The sequence below is a fragment of the Asterias amurensis genome, chromosome 2 (assembly GCF_032118995.1).
Source record: "Asterias amurensis chromosome 2, ASM3211899v1".
Classification (NCBI taxonomy): Eukaryota; Metazoa; Echinodermata; class Asteroidea; order Forcipulatida; family Asteriidae; genus Asterias; species Asterias amurensis.
Window position 1 is genome coordinate 23748862 of NC_092649.1, and position 27809 is coordinate 23776670.

Here is a 27809-nt window from a genome sequence, read left to right on the forward strand (position 1 = left end):
TATAATTCCTCTTTATTTGGGACAACACATTTTTACAAAAACTCATTGATCTTTCTTTCAAAAAATGGAATACAATAGTTCTTTGAATAAACATGAAAAACCTTAAGGTTTACTCCATGCTGAGATGTAACCATTTTGTATTATTTGACAGGTAAGCTTGAGGTTAACATTATAAGTTTCTTTGGTTGATTATCATTTGTTCCTTTGGGATCTTGTCAAGCTCATAGTTCTAGTGTTAGTTTGGCACATTAAGGAATTGATTGACTTGACTGATACTAATGTTCTTGGCTAGTGACTCAACAGTCCACATTCAAATTACTGCTTGGCAGAATACTCACAAGATCGTGAGTCATTATCAAATATCATATATCTTGCAGTTTGATATTGATTTTTAAAGTGTAGTGTTGATGATCAACCCATTTAGCATAAATAGTTATCATTTCAAGCAAATTGCACACAGGTGCAAACTGTTTATTGGAGTTAGGCACTTGTGTACTTGACACGTTGTCAATTAACTGTTAATTATTATATTAATTATTTTTGTTTCAAAGTTAATTAACTCAACCTGTTCAGTGTACCAAGGATTGTTTTCATGAAAATGTAATAAGTGGTTAATCTCAAAATCCAGATATAATAGACCTTCTGCACACGATGTCATGCATATGAGCAGGGCACAAACAGTTAGAAGTAAAACAAGACCCGAGTGCTGGCTGAGCATTTGTTTCATCACCGTTTTACTTCTTATAATATGCCGGCATGGTGACGAAAATGCAGAAGGTCCACAGTCAAGGTAGTGTTAGATACATGTATGAGCTTGGAGCAAAGAATGATCCTAGGCCACAAAAAGAAATCATGGTCACTATTTTCTTATCACTGATCTAAAGAAAAGAGTGGTTTATAAACATGCACACATTGTCAGCTACTGGGTGGAGTACTTTAAAGGTACCCCATTGCTTGTTGGTATTCAAGTGAATTATATGTTTAATAACATATTTGACACCACATTTGTTTTGTGATGACACATGCACTGGAGTTGATTCACGACACATGAACCAAACCATCTAAACACATCATTTCCTCAACTTCAGCAACTTCATTGCACCCAACAGTAGCTTTGGCTTCAATATTCTAAGCCATACCAAGATGTGAGATGAGAGTGTAATCCAGAGAAAATTTAATGAAATATCACTTTTACATGTTGAAAATATCATCTAAACCTGAGATGAAATGATCGAGTTTCACTGAATGGGTGTGTTAAAGACACTGAACACTATTGGTAATTGTCAAAGACTAGCCTTCACAGTTGGTGTATCTCAACATATGCATAAAATAACTAACCTGTGAAAAATCGGTCATCGAAGTTGCGAGATAATAATGAAAGAAAAAAACACCCTTATCACACAAAGTTGTGTGCGTTTAGATGGTTGATTTCGAGACCTCAAGTTCTAAATCTGAGGTCTCGAAATCAAGTTCGTGGAAAATTACTCAAACTCGTGGAAAATTACTTCTTTCTCGAAAACTATGGCACTTCAGAGAGAGCCGTTTCTCACAATGTTTTATACCATCAACCTCTACCCATTACTCGTCACCAAGAAAGATTTTATGCTCATAATTGTTCTGAGTAGTTACCAATAGTGTCCACTGCCTTTAAAGCCAAACCATACATGTATCCATAACACAGAGTTTTCTTGAGCAGCTTTTGTTGTGAATCCTTCATATTGTTATGAATCCTTCATATTGTTGTGAATGCCAGATCTGTTGAGTATTCTACCTTAACATTAATGGACAGAAAGGTACAGCATCATCAATGTCACACAAACTGAAACTGCAAAATGAACATGAGTTCTCTCTCTCTTGTACACATTTGTCAAAGAAGTATTTATATTTACATGTCAAAATGAGATGTATTGGAATAGGCAATTGATGAAAAAGCTTCATTCCAAATAATAACATAATTGAGAGTACTGCCATTTCTTAAAAATCAAAATGAATTTTTGGGGCATTTGTTTCCTGTTTAAAAGAATCTGTTTTAAGCCACAAGCTTTCATTCCATATGCATATCCAGGATTTAATGTTTGTCAATGTACCTCAATTACGGTGTTGCTACATGCAACTTGGAAAAACTGGTTGCAAAGATAAAACGCAACTTTAACTAAAAGGTGTAATTTAAAAAAAACAAAAAATAAATAAAAAAACATACATACTTCTACTTCAAACAAAGGATTTGTTAGCCTGTTTTAAATATGAAAGTTAATAATACTTTTTGCAAATGTAATACAATTAAAACAAAACAATCCAGTTCATTTCACAGTTTTTGATTGTATCTTAACTCAAAGACAAGACACAAATACATTGATAATGTGATACCTTCCCATCCAATAAGAAACAGGGGATAGTTTGTATGTTATTAATCATAAATCTTTGGAGAACTTCAACCTTTAAGCTAATGTATCATTTTTCAGACATTTTGAATTCACTCCAAAATTTGCTGCCTGTAAATCTGAAAATAGTCTAATTTTAAACAAACAACAGGAATGGCATAAGAATATTCCTTGTGTGAATATCATTGCTTACGTTATTTCTACAAAACCTGTTGTTTCTGAAAGTCACACACTGATCACTGTGTGTAAAAGATTATTGTGAATTAAGTCTACAAATGAATAAGATGAAGATGTTGTCTAGTTTTGACATATCCCTGTCAATCAGGACTGGCTAGACAACCGCCTCAAATCAATCATTTTTTTTTTTTTTTTACTGTCACTAAAGTCTTCTACGTCACGTTCAAATTCTCAGTTATTTATCTATGCACATCCAGATTTTTCTTCTCTAACAGCTTTAAAACCACAATTTAAATTATATTCTAAAAATTGACAAATTCTAAGTAAATTCAGCTATAATGTCACAGTTTGATTCTAAGCCAAGTTAAAACTTTCACACATTTAGGGCTTTGCTATGCATCTAATACAGACAGCTCACAAAGCACATTCACATACAATATTTATAATTACATTTATAAGAATATTAACACCAGGCTTCTACCAGTCCAGGATTTTAACCTGTAGTCTCTACTCTATTTTCCCAAAAGAAAACACACTCTTTACAAAATGTGTTTCCTTTCATATGACAATGTTACATTTTCAAAAACAGCACAAGCCTGAATTTTAAATTACAATATGTCATAAAATATTGTTTACAAAAATTTAGTCAAGGTAGTTGGTATACCAACAAATTTATTTTAACAGTAATTCTTTACAAATAAAAATTAAGTGGTACTCATGATCCAGTGTGTTTACTTAATCTTAATTCTTGCATTTGCTTATTGCTCCTCAAATAAAAACCCACCTCATTTTATTCTAAAACTGATATGAGTATTGACTTTTGGTGAGACCAATCCGATAGTTTACAGGGAGAGTCAGTTGATAATTGGTTACCCTTAGACATTGTCTGATGCGCACATACATGTACAAAATCAACCCTGATATGTACAAACAATGCACCATTACCATCAACAGCTTTGAACTATAAAATTCTACAAACACTCTAGTACAGATCCTTAATAATAAAACAATATTTAAGTTAAAGTGTATTTCTTGTCACCATTCTCAAAATAAAAAAAAACTGAAGACAAATTTGAAATGCTATTTATTGCACTTGACATGCTTTGTAAACTGAATACTGACAAACCAGTAAGTTGATGTACAATGAAGGCTCCACACACAGTCCTTAAACTTATTGGGGCAAATTCACACTTGGTGCCCAGACTCCAGTGGTAAAATAATGAAAGAAATATTGGGTTTTAAAAAGTTAAATAACTAAGTCTGTATTGCCTTTTATACTTATGCAATGGACAAAACCTAAAATGGCAGAACTTTGTCCATCCTTTTTATAACTTGATAGTGGGTAGAACACCGACTAAAGAGTGATAAGACAAAAGGAAAGGATGACACAGATATCCATGCACTCTACCAACACAATCACTTCTTGAGTTTGTATAAACTCTTCAAAAGCATTCAAGAAATGTAATTAATTAAGTTGATTTATCAAATAATAAAATGCAGCACTTTTTGCTTCCGGCAGTGAGAAATTTACAATGTATTATGCTTATTACACCTAGTATAAATAGGGTTGAGGGCTTTCCTTTTGCAGAACCAAGGTCTAATAGATATTAATTTCAAAATCATTGTGAGCGTTACTAACTGTAATTGTAACTGTACAAAATCACTCCAATAAAGGGTTCATGCACACAACCCTATTGTGGCAAATCAAATAACTTGCAAATGACTAGTCACTTTAGCAAAACCACCTTTAAAAATTGATGAAGCAAATATACACGTACTTTAAGGAGCAAGAACAATTTGCTAATGAAACTGACACTTAAAGAGCCAAAATAATATTCCAACATGATTTTTAGGCAGACCATTCTACACAATAAAGTTTGGCAAGATAAATGCTAAGGAAAGTATTCTACCTTTAAAGAGGATTAAGCCTTCAAAGCCCTTTATGCTGGCCTCCTTGTGACAAACCCTTCAATGGTTTACTTTACAACACTTTGGAGTAATTTACTTACTACAAGACTGAAGCTATAACATGTTACATGTTAAATAAATACTCTGAGGTAGCACTAACATTAAAGAAGGCAATATATAAGCATCCATGTTAACAAGCTTAGCAATCATAACTGAGCAATCCTAACTGATGCACTGAAAGGCATTCATCTATCCCATTGGATGACATCAGTCAACGTATTACAAGAGAGTATGTAAGAAATAGAACCATACACTTTCAGTGAAAGGTCTACAAATGTATTCATTAGGATGGGGAACTAAAACCAAAATAATTGTGTATCAATTAAGCATATTCCTTGAATTTTACAAGGAATGGACACAATCTCAGGTTCATCCTGTACTCCATGATTAATTAATCTTCTATTTCTTGAACCCACATGTTATACAAATTATAGAGCATGATGTCAGGTATCAGTAATCAACGCTCTGGACCATACCAATTGACATGATTGATATATGGCACATAAATCCTGATAACCCATTACATGTATTGCCTTTCATTTCTTCCAACTACCCCAGTGTAATAACTCATATCAAGGAAATGTCTTTATTACCACTGTATGCCCCTCCCCCCCCCCTTCCCCTAAAAACAAATGGGGAGGAATAAATAGAAAGAAAGAACAGAAAGTTTTTTTTAAAACAAATACAATGCTTATAATTACATAGATGGGAAGAAAAATTCATCAGTTCAATTCACTCACTCTTGATGTTTCATTTCACTTTCAGTCCGACACTAAACTGTACCATTTTGTACAAATCCTGCAAGACACTGTCAACATTTTCTCTACATAATATTGCGATATTGATGACATTCTGGAGTGTAACACAACAATATCAAATCCTTAGTTTAAAAAAATTAAGAAATAAAAAAGCAATAATAATACAAATAGAGCAGAGCAAATAACTTAAATATACAAATAAACAACATTTCAGTCAAAGCTTTGGACGAGAATATTCCAAACACTTTGGGAATTTAAAAGTAACGGTGGCATTTATCTTGGCACCAATTATCGTTGGGGTTAATACTGCACCAGCTGTTAGTGTTTCTTGTATGTAACTGGTGGGTAGATAAAGGGATGGGTACATGGACTTTAGATTCACACCTTAATCAATTTGAGTAGAGGGGGATGTCATTTGAATAATTATAATAATGACTTGCTTATCCTAAAAAAAACAAAGCAGTGATTGAACATTATTAATGATCGTTATAAATCCAGCACATATGACACATCATGGAGACGGTACTCAAACCACAAAAGCAAATTTTCTTCCAACATGCACATATCAAAAACAACCATAGAAAAGGGCCAGTTAAGACCAAGTCAAATTCCTTCCAATGTCTTGTAGGTCTCCAATAACAAAATATTTATGTACACCATATTGGAAAGGTTTTATGAACAGTTAAATCATCTTTTCCATCCCTTCACTACAATCTTTTGTTTTATTTCAATTAGGTTTGTCATTAAGTGGAAGTATAGAATTACATTTAACAATAAAATTATATACACACAGGTTAAATGTTATATATTGCTTTCATTGTGTGCTATAAGGGTTATCTTTTGGTGTTAATCATGGAATGCATGTTCTTGGTGTCACATACACATCAATTTGTGTATATATCGAATCATCATTTACAATTTGGAAGAAAATACAGTCAAATTACTGCACTTTAAGTAAACTACTTAAAAGCTTTATGCATAAGGTTTAAAAATGTCTTAAAACACACACAATACACATATTTCTGGGATTAGTATGAACAAATCATACAAATGTAATTTAACAATATTAAAAGTAATAATAATGATAAGTATAGATCATCTTCTAACTAATTACTGATGATCTTTAAGGCTAAAACCCCCGAGCCGTAAGAATGAAGTAATGAGCAACATGTTTGAAATGTGAAAGTACTACTTAATGTCAGTGCAGCATATTCCTTTTCTTTATGTCACACAACAATGGAAGATACCATCAAGTATCAAAGACAAACTATCCCACAACGGATCAATTCAATAAGTCTAACCAGAAAAGTATCAAAGTAAGTACAGTTCAGTATTAAAGTAGGATTTCAAACTTTGCATGGTGGAAATACGATATGGAAAGGTTTGCGATGTAATGATTATCTCTAAATGAGTTGGGGGTGGTTCTGAAAAGAACCGTTGGTTTCAACTTGACGTTTCGATCAGTAGGCTCTGATCGTCTACTATCAGTATTGTATCTTGCTGCCACTTCTTAAATGTTGCAGAAAAGAAGGAAGGTGCCTAAGAAGGGCATGCAGGTCCATTAACTATCAGACTTTTAAGAAAAGAAATGGACTTCAAACATCGTCATCACTGTCAACATTTATCTAAAGATAAACATGACAAAGCAACAGTAACAAGGAAAACATACAGCTTTAAATTCTATTTAATATTTTGCAATGGAAATCCCTTGCCTATTTTGGGTGTTTGTAGCCTTAGTCAATGGAAATGCATTGTCTAAACTGCATGTTTGTAGCCCTAATCAATGGAAATCCCTTGCCTAAACTGGGTATTTGTAGCCATAGTCAATGGAAATCCCTTGCCTAAACTGTGTGTTTGTAGCCATTGTCAATGGAAATCCCTTGCCTTAACTGGGTGTGTGTAGCCCTAATCAATGGAAATCCCTTGCTTAAACTGGGTATTTGTAGCCATAGTCAATGGAAATCCCTTGCCTAAACTGTGTGTTCGTAGCCCTAATAAACTGAAATCCCTTGCCTAATCTGTGTGTTTATAGCCCTAGTCAATGGAAATTCCTTGCCTTAACTGCATGTTTATAGCCATAGTCAATGGAAATGCCTTGCCTAAACTGTGTGTTTGTAGTTTGTGCAAACACACTTCCCTACAGTAGATAATACTAGCATAGAAATATCCAGTATAAGCCAAACCCCTGTAGTTGTGTGGCCCACTCACGAAGCTCAACAGACATCAATCCATACACCTACATGTACATGTATGAGGAATGGAAGGCTAAATATCGTAACAAACTATGAGTAGCAGCATTGTGCTGGCAGACAATTAGCTGCTTGGGTAAGGTCACCTGAAAGAAACAAGTCAACAAGCCAACTAACAGGCTGAAATGACAAATCAACAACAATCTACAATTCGATGAGATTGTTATACAGGAAGCATGGAATAAGGAAGCCATTCATAAGGACAAATCCCCTTTTTCAATTGACTTGCATAGGATTTCACATCCATATGTGTCATTGATTCTGTTCCACAAAGGTGTGATATTTCACTAAGGCAACTCCAGTCATACAGATGGAGTTTTACTAGATACAATGTGTCATTAAAATGGCAGGAACAACATTGGGTTCTGAAATATGTACCAAAGATGAAGCCGTCCAGATGGAACTCAAATGTTCTTGTTCATTAGTACATGAACATGAAACTCAAGTTGTTTTGTTTAGTAAAAGTGTCGGTTGGGGACAATATTCAACGACATTGCACACTGCGTTCTTGAAGCAACTACTTACTACATGTAACTTCCTTCCTGAAATACTTTACATTTGGTTCAAAACAGAGTGCTTCATAATGCAAGTTCAGTTTAAAACTGCATTGTTTTCAAAGCCCTAAAGATTCTTGCTCTAACAAATATTGGCAACAGAAACTTTTCAAAAAGATGGCAGCACAATGCTTTCAATGTAAGTCAAGCTCAACTCATATGCTGAAGTTGAATCATTTCTTAATGTATTAAGGACTTCTGAAAACATTGCTCTATAGTAGATAGTTAGCCTAGCCATGGCAATAATTATCATTGTTATTCAAACAAGCTTTCATACATCGTACAATCACAAAAGTGAAGCTAATTGTCAAATAAAAAATAGCTATGTTGACAAACAGTTTCTCCGAACAATATGAATAGTTGTGTCCAAATTGAGGGTTTTGTAAGTGGCTATGTCCGGATTGCTAAATAGAAATATTCTTCAACATTGTTGCTGCAGCCATCGACCAAAGCCGTAGCCAAGTCACTCCATTAAGATATAACCAGTCATGGTTTTATATTTGTTATTAAAGATGCAACACCAGTTTTGGGTGAGGTAAGTTATTTAAATTTACCACTGGTTCTTGTTTCAGGAGGCAAGACAATTAATTTACATTGGTCTTAGTGGGGAAAAAAGCAAAACCGAGAAGAATGTGTCACCATGTAAAGAATGTAGACAGGGCATACATGACATATGACAAAGGATGTACATCAAACTGTCGTTTACAGGGCTCTTACTTTAGGCATCAATGCAAGAGCACAAACACACTCTTCATGTCTTCTTAGCACTTATCATTACATTTTGTCTGTGATTGTCAATAAGAAAGGTTTTGAATTTACTGCCTAGCTGCAACAGAATAAAGTTTGTCTATATCGAGTGGAAGGTCCAACAGTCCAAACACAAGAATCTGTATGTTTTGGTTGTACATGTTAAATGTGTCATCTTTCAAATTTGGCTTGGAAAACACGACACATGTAAAACCGAATTGGGAGTATTCCTAAACGATTTGGTAGGTATGACAAGTTTATTGTGAATAGTTTCAAAGGAGGCTTAACTTGGAACATCTGACCAGCTGGCTGGGGTTAGGGATTACCAACAGCTACTTAGGTACTACATGTACCTTTGCCAGGATGTTGTTGCTTCTGACTTTGTTCTGGCTGTTGTGGCATCTGTTGGGACATCTGTTGGGACATCTGTTGGGAATATTGTTGAGGGGGATGCTGCTGTTGCTGCTGTTGCTGCATGTGCTGCTGGGGATACATTTGCTGTGGATAACCATGGGGTGAGGGCCCTCTAGGATCAGGGTATGTGCGAGCATAATTTGGCATAGATGGATCTATAGGGGCTTGTGGCATTGAAATAGGTCCATTACCCGATGGATGACTGGTTCCTATCTGCTGCTGATGCTGATGTGGCATGTTGTGATTTCCCATCATTATTCCACCATTTTCCCCCATTCCAATAATGGGAATCTGGTCCATGAAATAACCTGGCTGGAATTGATTATGGGCTGTAGTAGGGGGAACAGCAGCCCCATAATGCCTCATCTGTGTATCAGGCATTTCTTGCTTGATAACAGGGTATCCCATACCCTGTTCTTGTCTTGCTGAAGGCAGTGGTGGTGCTTGTGGGTACTGCCCACTGCATGTATTGGGATAATAACTTCCTGGCTCTTGTTTAATCAGCATTGGACCAGCATGTGGAGTCATTGATGGTATGGGCTGGTGAGGTACAGGGCCTTGTACTGTGCCGTGGTAAGCTGTACTATTACCACTACTGCAAGTTGTTGGACCCTCACTTTGATTCTCCATTTTAACACGAACAGGTACTGCCTGACCCTGCTGTTGACCATGACAGTTCACTTGCAAACCAGCCTCCTGCTTGACTTTTACCTGCTGCTGTTGCTTCTGCTGCTGTTGCTGCTGCTGTTGTTGTTGTTGTTGTTGTTGTTGTTGTTGTTGTTGTTTTGGCTGCTGTTGATGTTGCTGTTGCTGTTGTTGATGTTGTTCCTGGGGCTGGGGTGTTGTTGACTGAGGGGCTGGTGAGAGGGCTGGAAGGGGAGGGGCAGGTTTTCTTTGTATTAGTTTGAGTTCATCTCGTAGGTCCTTGAGTGTTGTATAAAAGTTGACCTTATCTGTGGCACGAGGGAACTGTGAACATCGGGCACTTGATGATGGCATGACATAAATAACCTGAAAAAAAAGAAAACATACCAGTATATGAACTTAAAGGCAGTGGACACTATTGGTAATTACTCAAAATAAATATCATCATAAAACCTTTCTTGATTACGAGTAATGGGGAGAGGTTGATGGTATAACACATGGTGAGAAACAGCTCCCTCTGAAGTGACATAGTTTTCGAGAAAGAAGTAATTTTCCACGAATTTGATTTCGAGACCTCAGATTTAGAACTTGAGGTCTCGAAATCAACCATCTAAATGCACACACCTTCGTGTGACAAGGGTGTTTTTTTCTTTCATTCATATCTCGCAAGTTCAATGACCGATTGAGCTCAAATTTTCACAGGTTCATTATTTTATGCATACGTTGAGATACACCAATTGTGGAGGCTAGTCTTTGACAATTACCAATAGTGTCCACTGCCTTTAAAGAAACTCCCTCTAGAATGGAAACTTAGACTGTTTTATACAATAGACAACAACAAGCAAAATGTTTTTCAGTTTGTACTAACAGTCATCACATCTCTAGTAGTGACATGAGCTGTCAAGATACTAAGATAATTACATGTGTTTTTTGAAGACACCATCCCTGGTAGATATATTGGTAGAAAAACCATTTCTGTAATTTGAGCGCATTTTTTAATTATGCTAAATTTACATATTGAGGACGCCCTTTGAGAGGATGCTGAATTTTTTAGCTTTCTTAGTTTCCTGTTCTTATTTGGACGCCAGATATAAGTTGAACTTTTTGAGGTGAAAATATGTACTTTCGATGTCAATCGATTCTTTAAATGTGAAACAGGATCAGCACTCTGATATGTCAATCCACAAGATTTAAGATCAAAACTTCCAAAATATAATGGCACATTTGAAAGCCATGGTAATCGAAAAAGCGTCCGGTAGGGAAAATAGTGTTTTAAACGTTTAAAATTTAAAGTAAATCAACAACATTTCAGGCATTGTCTTTATTATGTGCCTTTAAAGTTTAGTCCGAGTTTACCTTTGTACAGTCACATCTCTGTTTTGGTCACGTGACTAACTTCAAACTTTCCAGTTATCATTTGATTGACATGGGTTACTTTTACTCCAAAGTTTTACATATACTTTTTGTCATAGAGAAACGATTGTTAGTTTGACTGTGGAAAATGTTCACAGTGTGCATTAGTGATGACATTCTTGATCACAGTTGAATCCATTTCACAGTTCATCCATTGAAACCATAGTTATCTTAATTCCCAACCTAAAGACCTGGACGGAGCTGACTTGTACCCTTAGGTTTTGTAAGCACATATCTTTAATATCATAAAACAACAATAAGTTGATGGTTGTTAGGTTACCGTGTCTGTATCAGGCATAGTCTCTGGCTGTCGTCCTATCTCAAAGTCTTTCTTTCCACTGAAGATTTCATAGATACCCTTGCCATTGAAGCAAGCAATCATTGGCCTGTACTTTCTGATCTTTTCAGTCAAGATCTTAGCTCCATCCTTAATTTCTTTTCTACACAATGTAAACAAAAATCAAAGATTAGTTGCAAAATCATAAATGCATTATAAGTTATCACACAAGCGCGAGTTGAATACGGAAAAATTTAGTGCTACTGCGTCCCATATCCAACGAGGCCGAAGGACGAGTTGGATGTGGGACACAGACGCGCTATATTTTCTGTATTTCCGCGAGCGCCTGTGTGAGAACGTATTTGTCTTCAAGCAAACTTGGCGCGTGACATAGAACACACAAGACACAGGTAGTGATATTAGCCGTGCAATATAGGTTTTTATCGCCACTCCATTCTGTGAATCTGATTGGAGGATTAGCGCGTACTTGAAGACGATTACCATTACCGTGTAAATGTGTAACCGTTTCTGAAACGGTCCGTTACAAATGTAACCGTTCAGAAACAAAATGTAGCCCTGATAACAAAGAAACAATTAAACCACATGTAATAAAAAAACAATCACCAGGCTGAAAATTAACCCCCCAAAAACACACAAAAGAGTCTGCCGCGAAACAAGCGAGAGAGACTGTGTACGTGCACCTGTGGTACGTGGTCCATCCCCTATAAGGTCCGCCCACACAGAGAAAACGGCCCGCTCCACACAGAGAAAAAGCACAGCTACATGTACTTGCGTTGTTTGATTGTGAAATGACTTTCGACTTTTGTCATTTTTTTTTATGTGGACCATGTGCCATTTTTAGACTGCATTGTCATCTTGAGATTGCGCTCTATCTACGGCTGTTTGCCGCGTTTTATAACTCAAAATTCACCATGTCAAACTGCGTGGGCGCCCCTGGGTGGTATGCGTGGTAATATGCAGGGCGCCTCCGGGCGGTATGCGTGCTAAAGGGTTAAACAGGTGATGGGGCACGATCCCATAAATTAACCATTATTTTGATTTGTTTGTTTTGGGGGTATTCAAAACAAATTTGAAAACATGTCAGAAACTTAGGTAGACAATATCTTGCTGAGCGCTATGTATGTTACCTTGTAAGGTCCGAGCTTCCTCTAGTCGTTCTGGATACAATATTAGTAAATCCAATGCTGAATTCCAACAATCGATGATCATCCATACAGGTCATAGGCTCATCAACAAGGCCTGATAGGTAGATACATTTCCCTGTTGAAGAAGTATATCATATTAAAAAAAAGTTTATTGCTGGTTTGTCAACGGTTAGTCATGTTGCACTGACCACAATGATATTGGTTCTGGTTCACTGGATGTAACACAGCCACCCCTAAAGGATGTGATGTGATCACAACAGGGCCCAGATTCATAGAGCTTCTTAAGCACAAAATTTTGCTTAAGCGAAAAAGTCCTTGCTTAGTAAAATCAGATTACCGGCCAAGACTACACTCAATTGTTATGCTTAGTAAACAATAGCTAAATACCAGTCACAAGCAATGTATGGCATGAAATGTTTGCCAGTAACATGTGTAAAATAAGCGAGCTATTTTCGTGCTTAAGCAAATTTTTGTGCTTAAGCAGCTCTATGAAATTGGCCCCAGGTCTCATTCATTATCTTGTTAGTGCAGACGCTATGGCTAACTAATATCAACCTGAAATACAACTGTGAGTGACAGACTGTATCTTCAGCCCATTAGAAAATTATTAACATCACAAAGTCATGTTTCTACCAGAAGGGCAAAATTTTGTACCACGAGTGAGTGATCATTATGTAAACTAGGCCATTGATAATGACCAAGTATTGTTTGCATTAGGAAGTATGTCAGTCGGTATTTTCTGGGCCACTCACAATGTCAGTGTATAGAGAGGACGATAGAGGGCACTGTCCAGGGGAACAAGTCTGTCAATTGCTTTATTTTTATTTTTTTTACTATAACAACATGATTGGAACAGTAAAGGTGTAAGATTTAGTGATAAACTTATTTTAATTTATTCAGAGAAACTTTTGGGCAGCGCCCTCAATTGGTGCTATTTTTTCATTAACCATTATAGATTGGTGCCTGATGCACTATGCACTATACTTATGTGTGGAATTGGACACTTGTTTTTCTTATTTCTCAGCATGTTAAAGCATGTTCATGTTGGAGTAAGGCTGGAGTTTTCCCTCGATTTATAACCTGGATTTTTAAGTTTAATGAAGTTTGAATTTCAAATATATGTATTATAGATTCCCATCTACAGATTGTTATATTCATTCTACATTGAGAAGTGCACCATAAGATTTAGCTGTGATTTTGAGAATAATTGGACGCCAAACAGTGTTAGTTGATGTTCATTTTCTTTTGATAATTTCACATGGAGACTCTAAGTCGAAGCATATTATTTGCAAGTGTTGTGATAAGCTTCATTTATATTTACAATATTTATTTTCTAAATCTTGTTGTATTTTGTATTTTATTTGTGCAGGTTTCAAACCCTTCCCTGAATTAAACCAAGGAGTTGGAAACAGCAAATGCGAACAATTGTGTGAAGCAGGCTAATTCTTACAAAAGGTGTGTTTAGTTGGAGAATTTTATAACTTACAAAAATGGTTCCCAGGTCCTGCATAATGGTGACCCTTATATGCAGCCATCAGTCCTGGGTTGATGCCAATCTGTTAACAACCAAGCAGTCATTCAAATAATATTATTCACATACTAACACACAAATTAAATCTAGCAAAAGTTAAGACTTGTCAAACCATTTTAAGAACTCAAAAACAATCATGATGGGATTATACAGCTGAATCCTAGCCCTGGTAGGACTAAGCTGTACCCCTAACTTATTAGCAAGTCACAATTGTTTGACTCAATGTTTTCACTTGCGACCAGGAGATTGCAAATTTGGAACCCTGCATATACAGTTCTCTGTACTTTTCAAGTCCTGCGTGATCTGGCCTCTCCTTACTGGGCCTTGATGGTGGTCCACGAGGAAGGGATCATGGGTTCAAATCATACTTGAGTTGAGTAGTTAGCCTGCTCATTTTCATTCAGCAGGTCTTTGAGTATAGTGCTTATAACAGTGTAGGCCTATGGACAAAACTAAAGCGCTGGCTAAATTTAAATGTAAATGTTTGACTTTCCCCTAAGATTGTAAAGCAGATTCTACATGTTCTAGTGCACACACTTGAATCTTTTTGATACTTGTCATGTGTTGTAAAAACAACTCAAACACATCAACATTGGCTTAAATTCAGGAGTAATTGAATGTGCTCCAGTCTACCGTCCCTTAAAAAGAATTATTTCAGATTAATTGTTGCTGAAGTAAAGCTAACATTTATAAAAAGTTGTAGTATTAGTAGATGTTATGGATACACTGATAATCGGACTATTTTATATGATCAGCTTTTATTAACATACAAAAATTGTCCCGGTTGTCACATCCTGTCTGTAAACATTTTAATGTGCCTGATAAGCTTACTGCCTGGTGTTTCCTAGTTCCAGAGAAGGTTTACAAAGTATTTGTATTAAAGTGAGTTCCTTACAGTAGAGAAAAAACCTATTTAAACCTCCATGGGAGAACAGATTACCATTTTTAAAGGAAACTTTACCTTATTACTAAACAGCCACTGAATCTGGGGATCTTTTTTAATTTGAAATAAAGATTGGTAACTTTGACTGCAAATGTACGTATAAACAGATACACCTTACCGCTTACAGATTGTCGTTGGCAGGCCTATGAAAAAGCTAGTAAACCCTAATCTGAAATTGTACTTACAATAACAATATCCAGATTTGGTATGAGGATATCAGGAAGAGTCCTTTTAGCAACCTCCTCTTCAGGTGTACCATGGAAACGATCAACTTTCCTTCTAGGTTTCTTCTCTTTGAAGCTATCTGTTATCTTCTCTTGTTTGATCTTAGATTTCTTTCCTGGTTTACGCTCTTGCTGTGTTAATGCTACTTCATGCTGTTGTTGCTGTTGTTGTTGTTGCTGTAGTTGTTGATGTTGAGGTGCCAGCATGGGTAGCCCATGCATCATGGGTTGTTGGTAGTTCATCATGGGGTACATGTTGGAGTTCATAATCATCGAGTTCATTTGATTATAATCCATCATATGTTGTGGTTCAGTCTTAATATATTCCAACTGGTTCATGGTCATCATGTCATGTGGCTCTCTCTTGATGGACTGTGCTGCTGGCATCATGGTTGTTATATCTGCTGGCTCCGTCTTCACAACTGGCATCGCTAGACTTGGCATGCTGCAACACAGAACAAAGACATTCATTTATTCTGTCACAAAATACTGTAGAGAAGTTAGTTATGCTTCCAAAAAGACTGAAACTGAATGTTTACCAACCTTACCCTTTCTACAATTATTTGAAGGAAACGTCTAAAATACTCCAGAATTCTATGGAACTCAAAGGTCCAGATCAAAGGAACTAGGAAACAGGAAGTAAAATGTAAATAATTCTGATTGTGTTGGTGTCAGAGTTTAATCCCAAGAGTAGCGTATGGCGTTATGTTTAATATTGCGTGCGGGCTAAAAGGTTAAACTACTGGATTTAAATTTAGTATAATTGGAATCTCTGAGACGTGGTTGAGTTATTGAGTAACTACAGTCCCACCTGAATACAGTTTTATTCAAAGCAACAGAGAAGGTCAGAAAGCTGAAGGGGGTGTTGCCATTTATGCTCACGACTCACTCAGCTATAAACAATGCGATGATGGCATTTTACAATCTATCAAGTCTAAAAACAAGTTGAGCCATAAATTCCTCACGAGATCTAATGTGGACAACTACAAACGTTCCGCAACAGACTGAATACAGTTATTAAAAATGCCAAAATCAACTTCTATGAGGGCAAGTTTTCCAAAGCTATATATCAAATGTTAGAGGGACTTGGAATATTATCAATTTGACACTGAAGCCTGCCAGTTCTAAAAAATCTCATATTAACAGCACATTCAATTGCAATGGAAATGAAACAAGCGACAAACGAAAAATTGCAAACGCTTCCAATCAATATTTCACTCAGATTGGTCCCTCACTTGACAGCAAGATTCCCACAGCTTGTACCAGTTACCGAGACTACTTGATAAACACCAACATGAACTCATTATTTCTTCACCATTTTGCAGGCTCATTAAGTCGCGGTAAGTTGACCATGCGTCCCCATTTGGAATTAATTTTGTCATCCTTCAGAAGAGTCGCCGTACTTTAACCCCAAAAAAGAAAAAAGAGGGAACACGGCTTAAGCATTTTTGCTGATAACACTTGCTTACTTGTTATATGACACCCTTAAAAAAGAAAAATCTTTCAAACCCAGGTAATTTGGACAGCAACTTTACTTACACAACTTTCACAAAATAGTGATTTGGTAACATCCACACAACTGCAGCCCTGATACTTCACGACGGCGATTGCCGTCGCTGCCCTTACCGATTGTTGCAATGCCCTACAAAAACCCATGGCAATGTTTGCCATGCCCTTTTCTCATCATTGCCACTGTGCCATTCCTCCCGATTTTTGTTTATATTCAATGATGTCCAAGTTCGAAAATAAGCCAAAACAGGCCTGATGTCTGTGTAAATTTCATGCAAATAAATAGAACCCAATTTCACGCACGTAATGTTCAACAGCAGATTTCAGGCCCGCTGGTCGTTGTTCGTTGCGTGCGAACAAATAATACAAGAAACATTGAACGCAAGAGGGCATGTCGGAACAATGTGATATCTTGAGATTAAACACCCTCTATTGGTAAAATTATGTGAACCAGCAACAAACAAAAGCAACTCATTGTGTCTGCGCATGCGCGAGAAAGTGTTTTTTCCCCTAAATTGCATGCTTAGTACATCATGTACAGCATAGTCCTCGCTCATCGCATGCATTCATTCATTCTGTCAACAGCGTGTCAAAATGGAGCAGTTACGTGGGAAATGTAGCATCTCAACAAAAAATACACGGACCGTTTTTCGTCCTTCGGATGGGACGTTAAGCTGTTGTCCCATGTGTTGAGTAACACATGTAAAAGAACCCAGTCCACTTATCCAAAAGAGAGGGGTTCGCCCCAGTGTTCCTGGCTGTGGCTGCTGTATGTGCCGTTATAAGGTGCTAAATAATTGGGTCTCAGAGTTCATCACTGCAATACAGGCCTCGACCTCTACAGCCCCAGCGAATTGCCGTGAAGCCCTTTTAAAAATCACGTACCTTACGGCCACTTGGCCGTCATGCCCTTTTCCATTGATTCCATAACATTATTTATTCAAAAATGTTATTTAATGTTAACATTGTGACCCATTTAATTTATGTGGTGGTAAAATTCGGAATAAACGATCCCGCACACTAGTTTTCACAATGCTGTTTCTGTGCACTAAAAAATGTGTCGAGAACGTGGCATGGTAACCATATCAAACGTAGTTGAGCTGTTTACTACTAAAAACGCAGCACCAGACTACTCCAATGTATAAACTCGCTACAAGTCTCTACACTAAATTACGCATTTTCGCACTGATTTTGTCTATTGAGGTCTGTATTGTAGCTGATGGGGCGGGAGAGGCGCGCGGCCGGGGGCTGGATACAGTCTATGTTTTTCCCCTGGCTATTTCGCTGGTGTCCAAGGCTTGTACTGGATTAATGTTTGTGACCCACCACTACCAGTGATCTGCCTGCCTTGCGACTTTGTTTTTTCATTGCCAAATTGTAGAACGTCAAAATCAGATTATATGGAGGTAACAGCAGAGCCCTAATTTTGGAAATCATCATACTCCATCAAGTTCATTATTGATTAATCAGCATGCCATCCCACAAAAGATGCAAAAATACGCAGGAAGGCGAAAGGGCTGGAGTGGCAGCAAAGTGCCAACTTAAGAAGCATTTTTTATTGTTTACATTTTTATAGTATTTATTAAGCGCAGTCTAGCGTGGCATAAACGCCGGCATGCACAATACAACTAACAAGTTTTTTTAGCTAAATGCTAGGCAAATTATTTTGTGCTAAGGGGTTGGGGGTTTGTTTTTAATTTTCATAATCATATAGAAGAAAAAAAAAAGAAATAAATATTTTTCCAAATCATCGGATTTAGCTGAGCCTCCGGGTTGTTGGCGGGTTGTTGGCGTGGGTTGGGTGGGGCTCGTTTGTCTCGCAGAGTTGGGGTAGTGGTGAGCCAGAGACTAATTGATCTTTTTTCTTCAGATTAGCACACAGGGAATTAATTTTCTTAATATTTTTTTCTGTATGACTTTTTCAACAATTCTTTGTTCTGGAGCAATGATTTGTTTTCAGATGAGCAGAAGGGAGTTTAATTAAGTAGATGAATAAGGGGAGGGGGGTAAAATGGGCTAAGTTAATTACTGGGGTAATAGTTTGCCATTCGAGTGTTGCAAAAAACCTGTAAATATTTTAAAACTTTTATTCAATTTCAGTTGCACAGCATGTAGCCTAAACAGCGACAATGAAATAAATATGGGTTGGAAAGTTGACCACCATCTTGAAATCAGTGGAAAGTATATTTTAAACATAATCATCTCAACAAACAAAGGTTTGAAAATGGCCTTGGTGCCCTTTCAGTTGGCCTTGGTGCCCCTTTCTTTTTTAGAGCTTTTGAGGCCAAGTGACCTTGCCCCTCTGAAGCTAAAGGTTGAGGCCTGGCAATAACCTGTCTTTCTGACAGTTTGTACACTACTCAGCGCCTTGAGTACCTTGTTTGGTAAATACATGTACGTGAGCTATATAAGACTTCGATATTATTATTATATCATTATTATTCGTGTCAAATCACCACCCCCATAAAAATGGATTATGGGGTAATCGTGGCTCAACAAGCTCAAATTTCAAAGTCAGCTCCATCATATAAATGGTTTTAGCGCTATAGCATACTCTTTCTCGTTGATTTCAGTCAAAATGCACCCGACTGCCAATATTCAAACGACCATAAATCGGTAACCATTGCGTCAAACTGGCTGAAATTGGTGTCTTTGGAAAGGTAATTGAATATGCTTTCCAAATCTGCCTTTACTTTTTTTGGAGGAACAATTTACGATAGGTAGGATTTGATATTTCTTCTCAATTAATTCTTGGTTTGTACACCTTGGGCCGATGAAATCTTCTCTGTAAATTGTAAAATCATGAACAAGCAAGAGGTCAAGCTACACTGTAAGGATCTTGTAAAACTGCCAGTAATTGCTGAACAACACTAGCAAAGAGTTGTATTATTTTTATGTATGAAGATAGCAAAAGCCTAGAAAAAGCAGATATATTTTTATTTATCAGGATTAAAGTAAAAGGCTATTAAAAGCATGCTAGTTTTTATTTATACGGCCCAATGTCTAGATTTCTACTCAAAAATCATCATTTGCTACTCAATGTTAGCATTTAGTCGAGCCACAAAATATTTTAAGTATGTATTTTGCTATACAAAGTTGCTGGATGAAATCGTTCCTTAAATTGTTTTGACAATCAAACAAAGTGCTTTTCAACAGCAAAAGCAAACCCCTAAATTTATCAAAAACTAAATTTCTCCTGACATGCACAATTTATGACGCATGAATTTTATCTAACATGTGAACCCGTTGAATGTGACTTTGTGCAAGTCTTGCGCTCACCAGAGTGAGAAAACAACACAAATAAAGAACTTATTGCTTTAAATTATTCTTTATGCCGAATCTGAACAACGAAAAAAGTCATTACAGTTTGTTTAATTTAGTTTTAGCATTTAAAACAAATATACAATTAAGGTGTTAGTTTATTATAGATCAAAGTTAAACTCTGGGACTAGGATGTTTATTTGATCTTAAATTTTTTGAAACCCCCTTAATGTGAAATTACTTAAAGCTGGTTTATATGCAGATGCACGATGGTCGCGAGGGCGTTAGGTTAACGCACGTGCAGTTTAAAGAGGAAACTGACGGCTAAGCGACCAATGAAAAGGCTTTCCACCCCGCGCGACCAAAACAAGCTTCTGCTTAGGTTTCGTGATCGAAGATGGGCACAAATTCTTAATTTATTTCAAGTAACCTGACCTAAGGTCAAGTTTAAATATCTGTTTTTTCCGCTAATTTGTTTAATTTATTTTTCCTTTTATAATATATGTTGTTGATTAGTATTACATTTTCACCAACATATGTAATTTGTATGGTCATTATCGTATGTTAAACAAAAATAATGGCCGAAACAAAATCTCCCAAACTTAAAACTCCATAAGGCCAAATAACAGCAAAAACCAGTTGATCGTCCGGATTTTTCAAAAAGGAGGAGGATGAGGCAGACCTTCGTTTTTGAGGAGCGCGATCGGGCTCGCACTCCTACCACGCTCCTGGGTCTGTCTTCACGTGCGTGATCGACAGCGCTCCTCCATCACAGAAAATAAGCCCCAAAAAGCAACCGCAAATTTCACGTAACACAAAAGCAGATTTTTTGTTTGGCCTAAGGTTGGGACCACATTGGTCCCGGAAGTTCAATTTCTCGCGAGACATCCAGTCTATTAGTGCTGGGTAAATTGGTATTCGGTTACAGCTGGCCAACTATCCGAAACTAACCGGATATTCAAATATTTGTTTCCCCAGTACTTACATAAGGCTTTAAAAAGGTAGTTTGCGCCACGACCAACTGCTAGAGGGCGCTGTTTGTTTGGGAATGACGACCGCTAGAGGGCGGCTGTTCGTTACCATTGACTGGTGCGTTAGGAAACCGGGTGACGTATAGGCAGATTGATATTAGTTTTAGACAGTGTTACTGGCAGGGATGCCAGTGGCTCTTTCCTTCAGAGCCTGAAATTTTTTTTTGAAGGGAAAGGGGTCAGGGGTAAGGAAAAGCTATTTGCCATTAACTGAATTTGAATTATTCACGGAGGCCTACTCATTATGTTTTTGAAACTCCTCTTCCTACAATGACCATATAACATAGAATATGATCACATGACAACACCTACCTGTTTGATGGTGTACACAGATTTTGTGAATCCATATCCAGCAGTGTAGGGACTTCATCAGGTTGATCGTACATATACATGGTGACCTACAGTAAAGAAAGGGGAATCAGTGAATAACATGACATTTATAACACTACATGTATTAATTAACAAAGCTCAATTACATTTACAGCCTGAGCGTACAATATTGAACTAAGGCTGAGAATTGCATAATTGTAAAAACAAAATAAAACATGAGTAATTATAACTAATTATGTATGTCAGAATTTAACCTCATGGAGACATGTGTATATAGTATTTCCCTCGTCAATAGCTGTGAGCTTAGTAATAGTTTGCTGACCTCATGACTAATTCATCAGTAGGCAGGGCCAGTAGGTACATGTAGTTATTCTGTGTCTTTGTTATATTTAAATGCTTTGGCTTATTTGGCTCTGCAGTGGTAAGTTACCCCCCCCCCCAGAAATTCCTTAAGGTATTATGTTCCATTCAAGTATGAAGTTTTGAATGGGTGAAATTTTGGGGTATGTTGAGTACATGGGTGCGGTCAGGGAGAGTGAGTGTATGCTAGCTGTGTGTTGGATAGAGGGTGGTCATTCTAGCAGCGTCTTAGATAGAGAGAGGATGTGATCCTTGTTGATCCAGTGACAGAAAACTGCACTGGGCATTGGTCTCTGCAAATCTTTGTGATTGTGCGCCATTTTCAGGCTGTTATTAATCGTAAGGCAAATTGGTTGAAGTGAGGAGACAACCATTCTGAGAGCTGGACTTCAAGAGCTACACTATTACACAGTGGTTTAAGACCCAGACATCAGGTCCGATTTTTTTTTCTGAGATAACTACATATCTTTGGTGACTTGAACAAGAAGAACTAATTTGTTGAAGAATTTTTATTTTTTTGAAATTTATTACCCTGGATTTTTAAGGAATTGTAGTTAGTATATTGTGACATACGTTTATATTCAGCAAAAATCACAAACCCTTATGTTAAAAAAAATACCTGGGTAGGCATATACAAATTGTTTGAGAAAACAAATACTGTTTTTAAATTACCTGTATAAGTGACCTTTCACACTAGAAAATTAAATACGGACCGAAATTTTGATGATACGGCAAAAATGCTTTGAAATCTTCGACTAAAATTTAAAAAAATGCTACTTATAAAAAAAAATACCGCCACCCATCTTTAAAATAAGCCATAAAGGGCCTGGACGAAATGCTAAAAATATGTAATAGATTAGTAAAGTAACCATTCGTTGTGGCTAGAAATTCACGGTAAATTAGCGAAAATTAGTTTTTACTCCTGAAAATGAGAATTTTCAAAAAAGCAATTGTTTACATCGCAAAATTAAGGAAAATAAACAAAAATCAAAACGTTGGAAATTTTCCCAATCGGCCACCAACGGCCCACATATTTTTGTATTTGTTTCCATAAAATGATAGAGTGACTACTTAGCTTTGAAAATAAAATAGCGCCGAAATCCCGCAAGATCGCCTTCACTCCCAAAAACTAAGTTTTCAGAATGCTGTTTTTAACCAAAAACATCGTGTACATTAACATTACAATCAGAAGATATAGCGCCCTCTGTTGACTTCAAAACCACATCATAAAAATTGTCACAATAATTCGTGAATCACGACACGGATCGATAAATTGTGGATTATTTTAATGGACAACCACGTTTTATCTACCTAAAGATTACATTGAGACATGCTTGAGATATTATAACGGTATTTTGACCGATTATAAAGGTATTTTGACCGATTATTGTACAGAAACTTGTCGATGTCGGGGTCACATAGGGTTTTAAACCACTGTGTATTATGGAAACCGTAAGTTAATTTCTTATTTTTATTGCATGTTTACTGCATTTCAAACTTTACTAAAATCAAGTGCATGATGCTATTTTTGTTCCAAGAAGAAGTTTAGTTTTAAATTGATGTGGTTTCGAAAATGCAAGTCATGGCTATTTTCAATGCTTATTACATTTATTCAAAAGGCGTGTTCATTTAATTCTCTATTGTTTTGGAACTTGGAATTTTTGTGTAAGAAAGTTTTTGAAAGATTCATGGAAACCTTTGAGCAGTTTATTATTTATTTGTTGGACAAATTTATTAGAAGATTTTGGTTTACTTTTTCCAACAAATAGATGGTTTTCACCCCTGGGTGTGAGTAATTTGGAATCGAAGAAGGAACGCCCTACTGAGTGTCGGCCGAGGCTAAGACGTCCCGAGTCATAGTTGCTTCATTGAGCAGCAGAGGGCGCAACAACTTTGTGAGAACTTTGTGAACTTTGAACTTTGTGACTGATTTGAGTTTACTGTGTGGAAGCTGGGATTGTCTAGCTTTAATCTTTGTGGAGTGGAAAGTGGACACCAGTCGCCTATAATCCGGTGGGACTGTTTCTTACCTTATTATTGTATAACTGTTTACCGCTAAATGTGAAATATATTAATGGGGAAAGAATAGTCCAAAAGACGTAACTGCTATTACTTATTATCGTTGACTTTGATTGAGTGTGATCAATAACCTATCTAAAAAGTGTGTATTTGAGGCTAGTGTTACTGTCGCTCTTTTGAAGGGAGTTGATATTTGTAAATAATTTTGAGGAGTAAAATCTGGCCCAAGTTCATAGCTGAATTTTGCTTGTCCTTTGTGTGTAACAAAAACGTTAACCAGGCTTAGAGCAGTGAACACTCTAGAGCTGTGGGTTTTGGGGATTTCTGTGATTGTAAATATTAAGTACATGTGCCTCCAAATTTTGATCGAGGGCATAGTTTGTGTAAATATGAAAAGGTGCCATAATAAAGGTAACTGTTAAACTGGGATTAATTTATCCAGTCAAATAGTTTCCTTTAATTGGACTAAGGTTTGTTTCGGCAGAAATTGGACACAGTCTGTTTTATTTAAACCCTTTCTGAATTTGAGAAGGCCTTTTGGAACAGGTCGTGACCAAAGTATTTAGATCATTCATTGATTTGGATTTAATTTAATATCGATTTGTGAGATAGACCGAACTAAGTGAAGGTTGGAGAGAAGTGTATATATTAAACTTGTAATTATTTATTGTAAATATGTAACTCTTGTGTCACTTGTCTATAATTATTTGAGTTTGCCTAGATTGTCTATCGGTCATGGGTGCCTTGCGGGGTAAGCTGTGACAATGTACCCTTCTATTGCATGTCAGCTACATATAAATTTCTTTAACTTCGCTTTTGTTTGTTTTCATTGGTAACATTCTTGTACCTAGCACCATTAGTTGTTAGTTTGTTTGTATCATTGTTTGTTGGTCTTCTTTAGATAGGGTCATGCTTTAAGTTTTTTCCTCCCAAGACCTTTTTGATGATGTACATGTATGGTAATAATCTATTTTAGAGTTCAGAAGTTATACATTTTTTTTAATATCAAACTTTGCCAATGTAATTTTACACTAGATGACACCAACATGAAATTTCAATTTTTTATAGTGGTACACCAAACTACAAAAGTTTAAGAATATAACATGTAAGTTTCAAGTCTTTCCAAGCTTTTATCTGGAAAAAATGAAAGAAAAGGTCCAGTCCTTCAAATTGATTTTTGAGAGAGCAAGTCCATTTTTTTAATTTTTATAAGGGCACTTCCATTAAATTTATCTTTAAAAAGTCTACAAGAAAGTTCTGAAGGGGAAACCAAGACCATGGCCAGCCATGGCATCAATGTAATTCTACACCTATATGTACAGTGTACAGTATGTAAAGGTTTATTACAAAGAACTTTCCTACACGTACACCAAGTACATTCATATCCTACATGTAGACCTCAATTCTGTGTTTGAGTAACCAGCTGTTTCATACTTCTCGACTTAGTAGCAAATTTGTCATTTGAATACAAGGAATGTATCCTACATATGTACTGTACATGTTTTATCGGATGTCGGACACTTCATACCTTTGCCACTTCGTACCGTAACCAAATTGGTAACTGATCCTGATGGTCACTTCGTACCCCGCCCACGGTACGAAGTGACCATCAGGATCAGCGGAGTCACTTCGTACCTTCATTAAAGTGTGATTAAATTCCTCAATAATTTAATGTTTGTTGAGATAAAAATTAATAAAACATAATGAATTATATAGTTTGTTTGAATATGTGAATGTCATTTTTAATGTGAAACTAGTTACCGCCAAGGACAACATCTTCCGCCAATATTTTTTACAAATATTTAAGTCAAACAATCACGCAATCGTCGAAATGGCTCCTTGGTCCCAACAAAATAGTAACAGTTGGTTTGATTTGCTTTTATTCCATAATCATCCGATCACAAAGCACAAAACAATCAAACGATGCAGAAATCCCGAATTAGTACGAAGGTAGGAAGTGTCTTGTGAAAAGGTACGAAGTGACTCGTGAGAAGGTACGAAGTGTCTTGTAAAAAGGTACGAAGTGTCTAAAGGTACGAAGTGTCCAAAGTCACTTCGTACCTTGAAAAGGTGCGAAATGTCCAGGGTATGAAGTGGCAAAGGTACAAAGTGTCCTGACCGTTTTATCATACAGTTGGTCCAATGGTTTAGATTTGCAAAACACTAGACATGCATTATAATTTTTAATTTTAATCCAAGAAGGAAGGTTATATGGGGTCAAATCTAGTGTATGAAATTGCGATGTTCGAGGTAGCACAAAGATTATCACTTTATGTCAAGTGATTAATGAAATATGATCTTTTGACTGTATTCATTTGAACTTCTATTGGACTGGAGAGCAGCTTTTTGCATAGTTTCTAAAGAGCAGTTGCAATGAAACTTTCAGTGATGCAAGGTATTGGTGCAATAATAATCCTAAGACAATGATGTCATGATGATGTCACCAACTGTGTCGTCATCTTAAAGGTTTCTATTTTAAATATTTGAAAATCTATATCAGATCAGCCACAAGAGAGCGTATGTTTCTATTTGTGGGTTTGGGTTGGGATAAATTTGGTCTTCAATTTATGTTGTGTGCGTGACCTCACATGACTTCTATATCAGTCGAAACAAAAAAACAAAGTGCCTTGTAATTCAAAAGTGGAAATGTATTTATGAAGTTGCTTTCAACGATGTTCGTGTCTTGCAAGGGTGGACAGTTAAAGAGATAAAGATGACGGAGAAGTAAAAAAAAGTGCGATGCGGCAGGAAAACAACAGTAAGTACCGAGCAGAAAACTGTCTTTTTTGACGATGTTTTTTAATTTCACTCAACAAAAAGGAAAAACAAGCATTATGAATGTATATCGAGTAGGGTGGGGAAAGCTTTAGGTGTACAGTACACAGGAAACTACAGTTCTGGCTGGCTAACGGTCGTAAAACTTTCACCTATCAATGCTGATTTGAAAAACGTATAGCGTTAAGGAGGCCCTAAATATGAGACCCCTATAAGGCTCACAGGGGAGCCTTATAGTTTCTACAAGTACATATGCGTCAAGATTAAATTTCCACTCACACAATCAGTGTTTTTATACGCAGGAACAAGATCAATGTTTTGACTTTTGTAACGCAATTAGTAACATTATTAGTTCTAACATCAACGAGACAATATCATTATCAGTATATGCTGACTTCGTTTTTTAAACAAGGGGACAACAAAACAGCAGAAACCCAGAGTTAGAAGTTGAAGAGGGAGTCACGATGAGTCAGGAAATACCACAGGCCAGTCTATAGCAGAGGAGGAGCACGGAGGGGCACGGCATTATGACAAAGAAATACTCAAAATAATCAAAATATATTCATTTAGTATCGTTGCACACTTTGCAGCGAACACGATAGGCAACAGAGATGGGTCAGTACCATGTGTAACACACGATACTTTCTCCCCGTACTGTCAAAAGCACGGCCGTCGTCGTGTCATCCCCACTCACAGAGCCTGTTGAAAGTGAAACAAAGACATGAATGTGCGACAGTAAACTTCTTCTCTTCAACACCTTTCCTTCTTACCTCATGCGAATGTTCACGTGAAAAATATATGATTTAGGGCTCTAGACATCACTGGAATCAAAATGAGATAGAAAAAATTAATGAATCTCATGAAAAATGATGATTTTCTCCTCCCTTCGGGCAATCTAGCGTCCTTTCATTCAGCCATGTTTAAAGCTCTCTGCATTATAACACGCAGAAACAAAATGTTTTCCTATTGGTCAAAAAACTACGACTTCCTAATTATCTACACATATTGACCAATAAAATGCCTTCTTCTATACTGTATTTTTTTCTTTACTGGAATGAGAAAAGCAAACAAACATCT

At 36.7% G+C, this 27809-nt stretch overlaps 1 protein-coding gene across 1 annotated transcript; it reads right to left on the minus strand.

Annotated features, from left to right (window-relative positions):
• Window positions 1-27642, minus strand: LOC139954258 (uncharacterized). The gene is made up of 7 exons (XM_071953986.1): window positions 27503-27642; window positions 21561-21646; window positions 15409-15892; window positions 14236-14305; window positions 12732-12864; window positions 11587-11746; window positions 1-10259 (listed from the first exon to the last, which is right to left on the minus strand). Exons 2-7 carry the CDS (start codon window positions 21638-21640, stop codon window positions 9171-9173), a joined length of 2016 nt encoding a protein of 671 aa, XP_071810087.1. The 5' UTR covers window positions 21641-21646; window positions 27503-27642; the 3' UTR covers window positions 1-9170.
• Window positions 27643-27809: the final 167 nt, after the last annotated feature.

What these genes read in the sequence shown, in the direction of transcription:
- LOC139954258 (XM_071953986.1), bottom strand. Translation starts at nt 21,640, where the DNA reads ATGTATATGTACGATCAACCTGATGAAGTCCCTACACTGCTGGATATG. An exon ending in CTGTGTACACCATCAAACAG is followed by an intron (nt 15,893 to 21,560) that starts GTAGGTGTTGTC and finishes TCTGTGTTGCAG; the next exon opens with CATGCCAAGTCTAGCGATGC. An exon ending in AGGACCTGGGAACCATTTTT is followed by an intron (nt 12,865 to 14,235) that starts GTAAGTTATAAA and finishes CTTCTTCAACAG; the next exon opens with GGAAATGTATCTACCTATCA.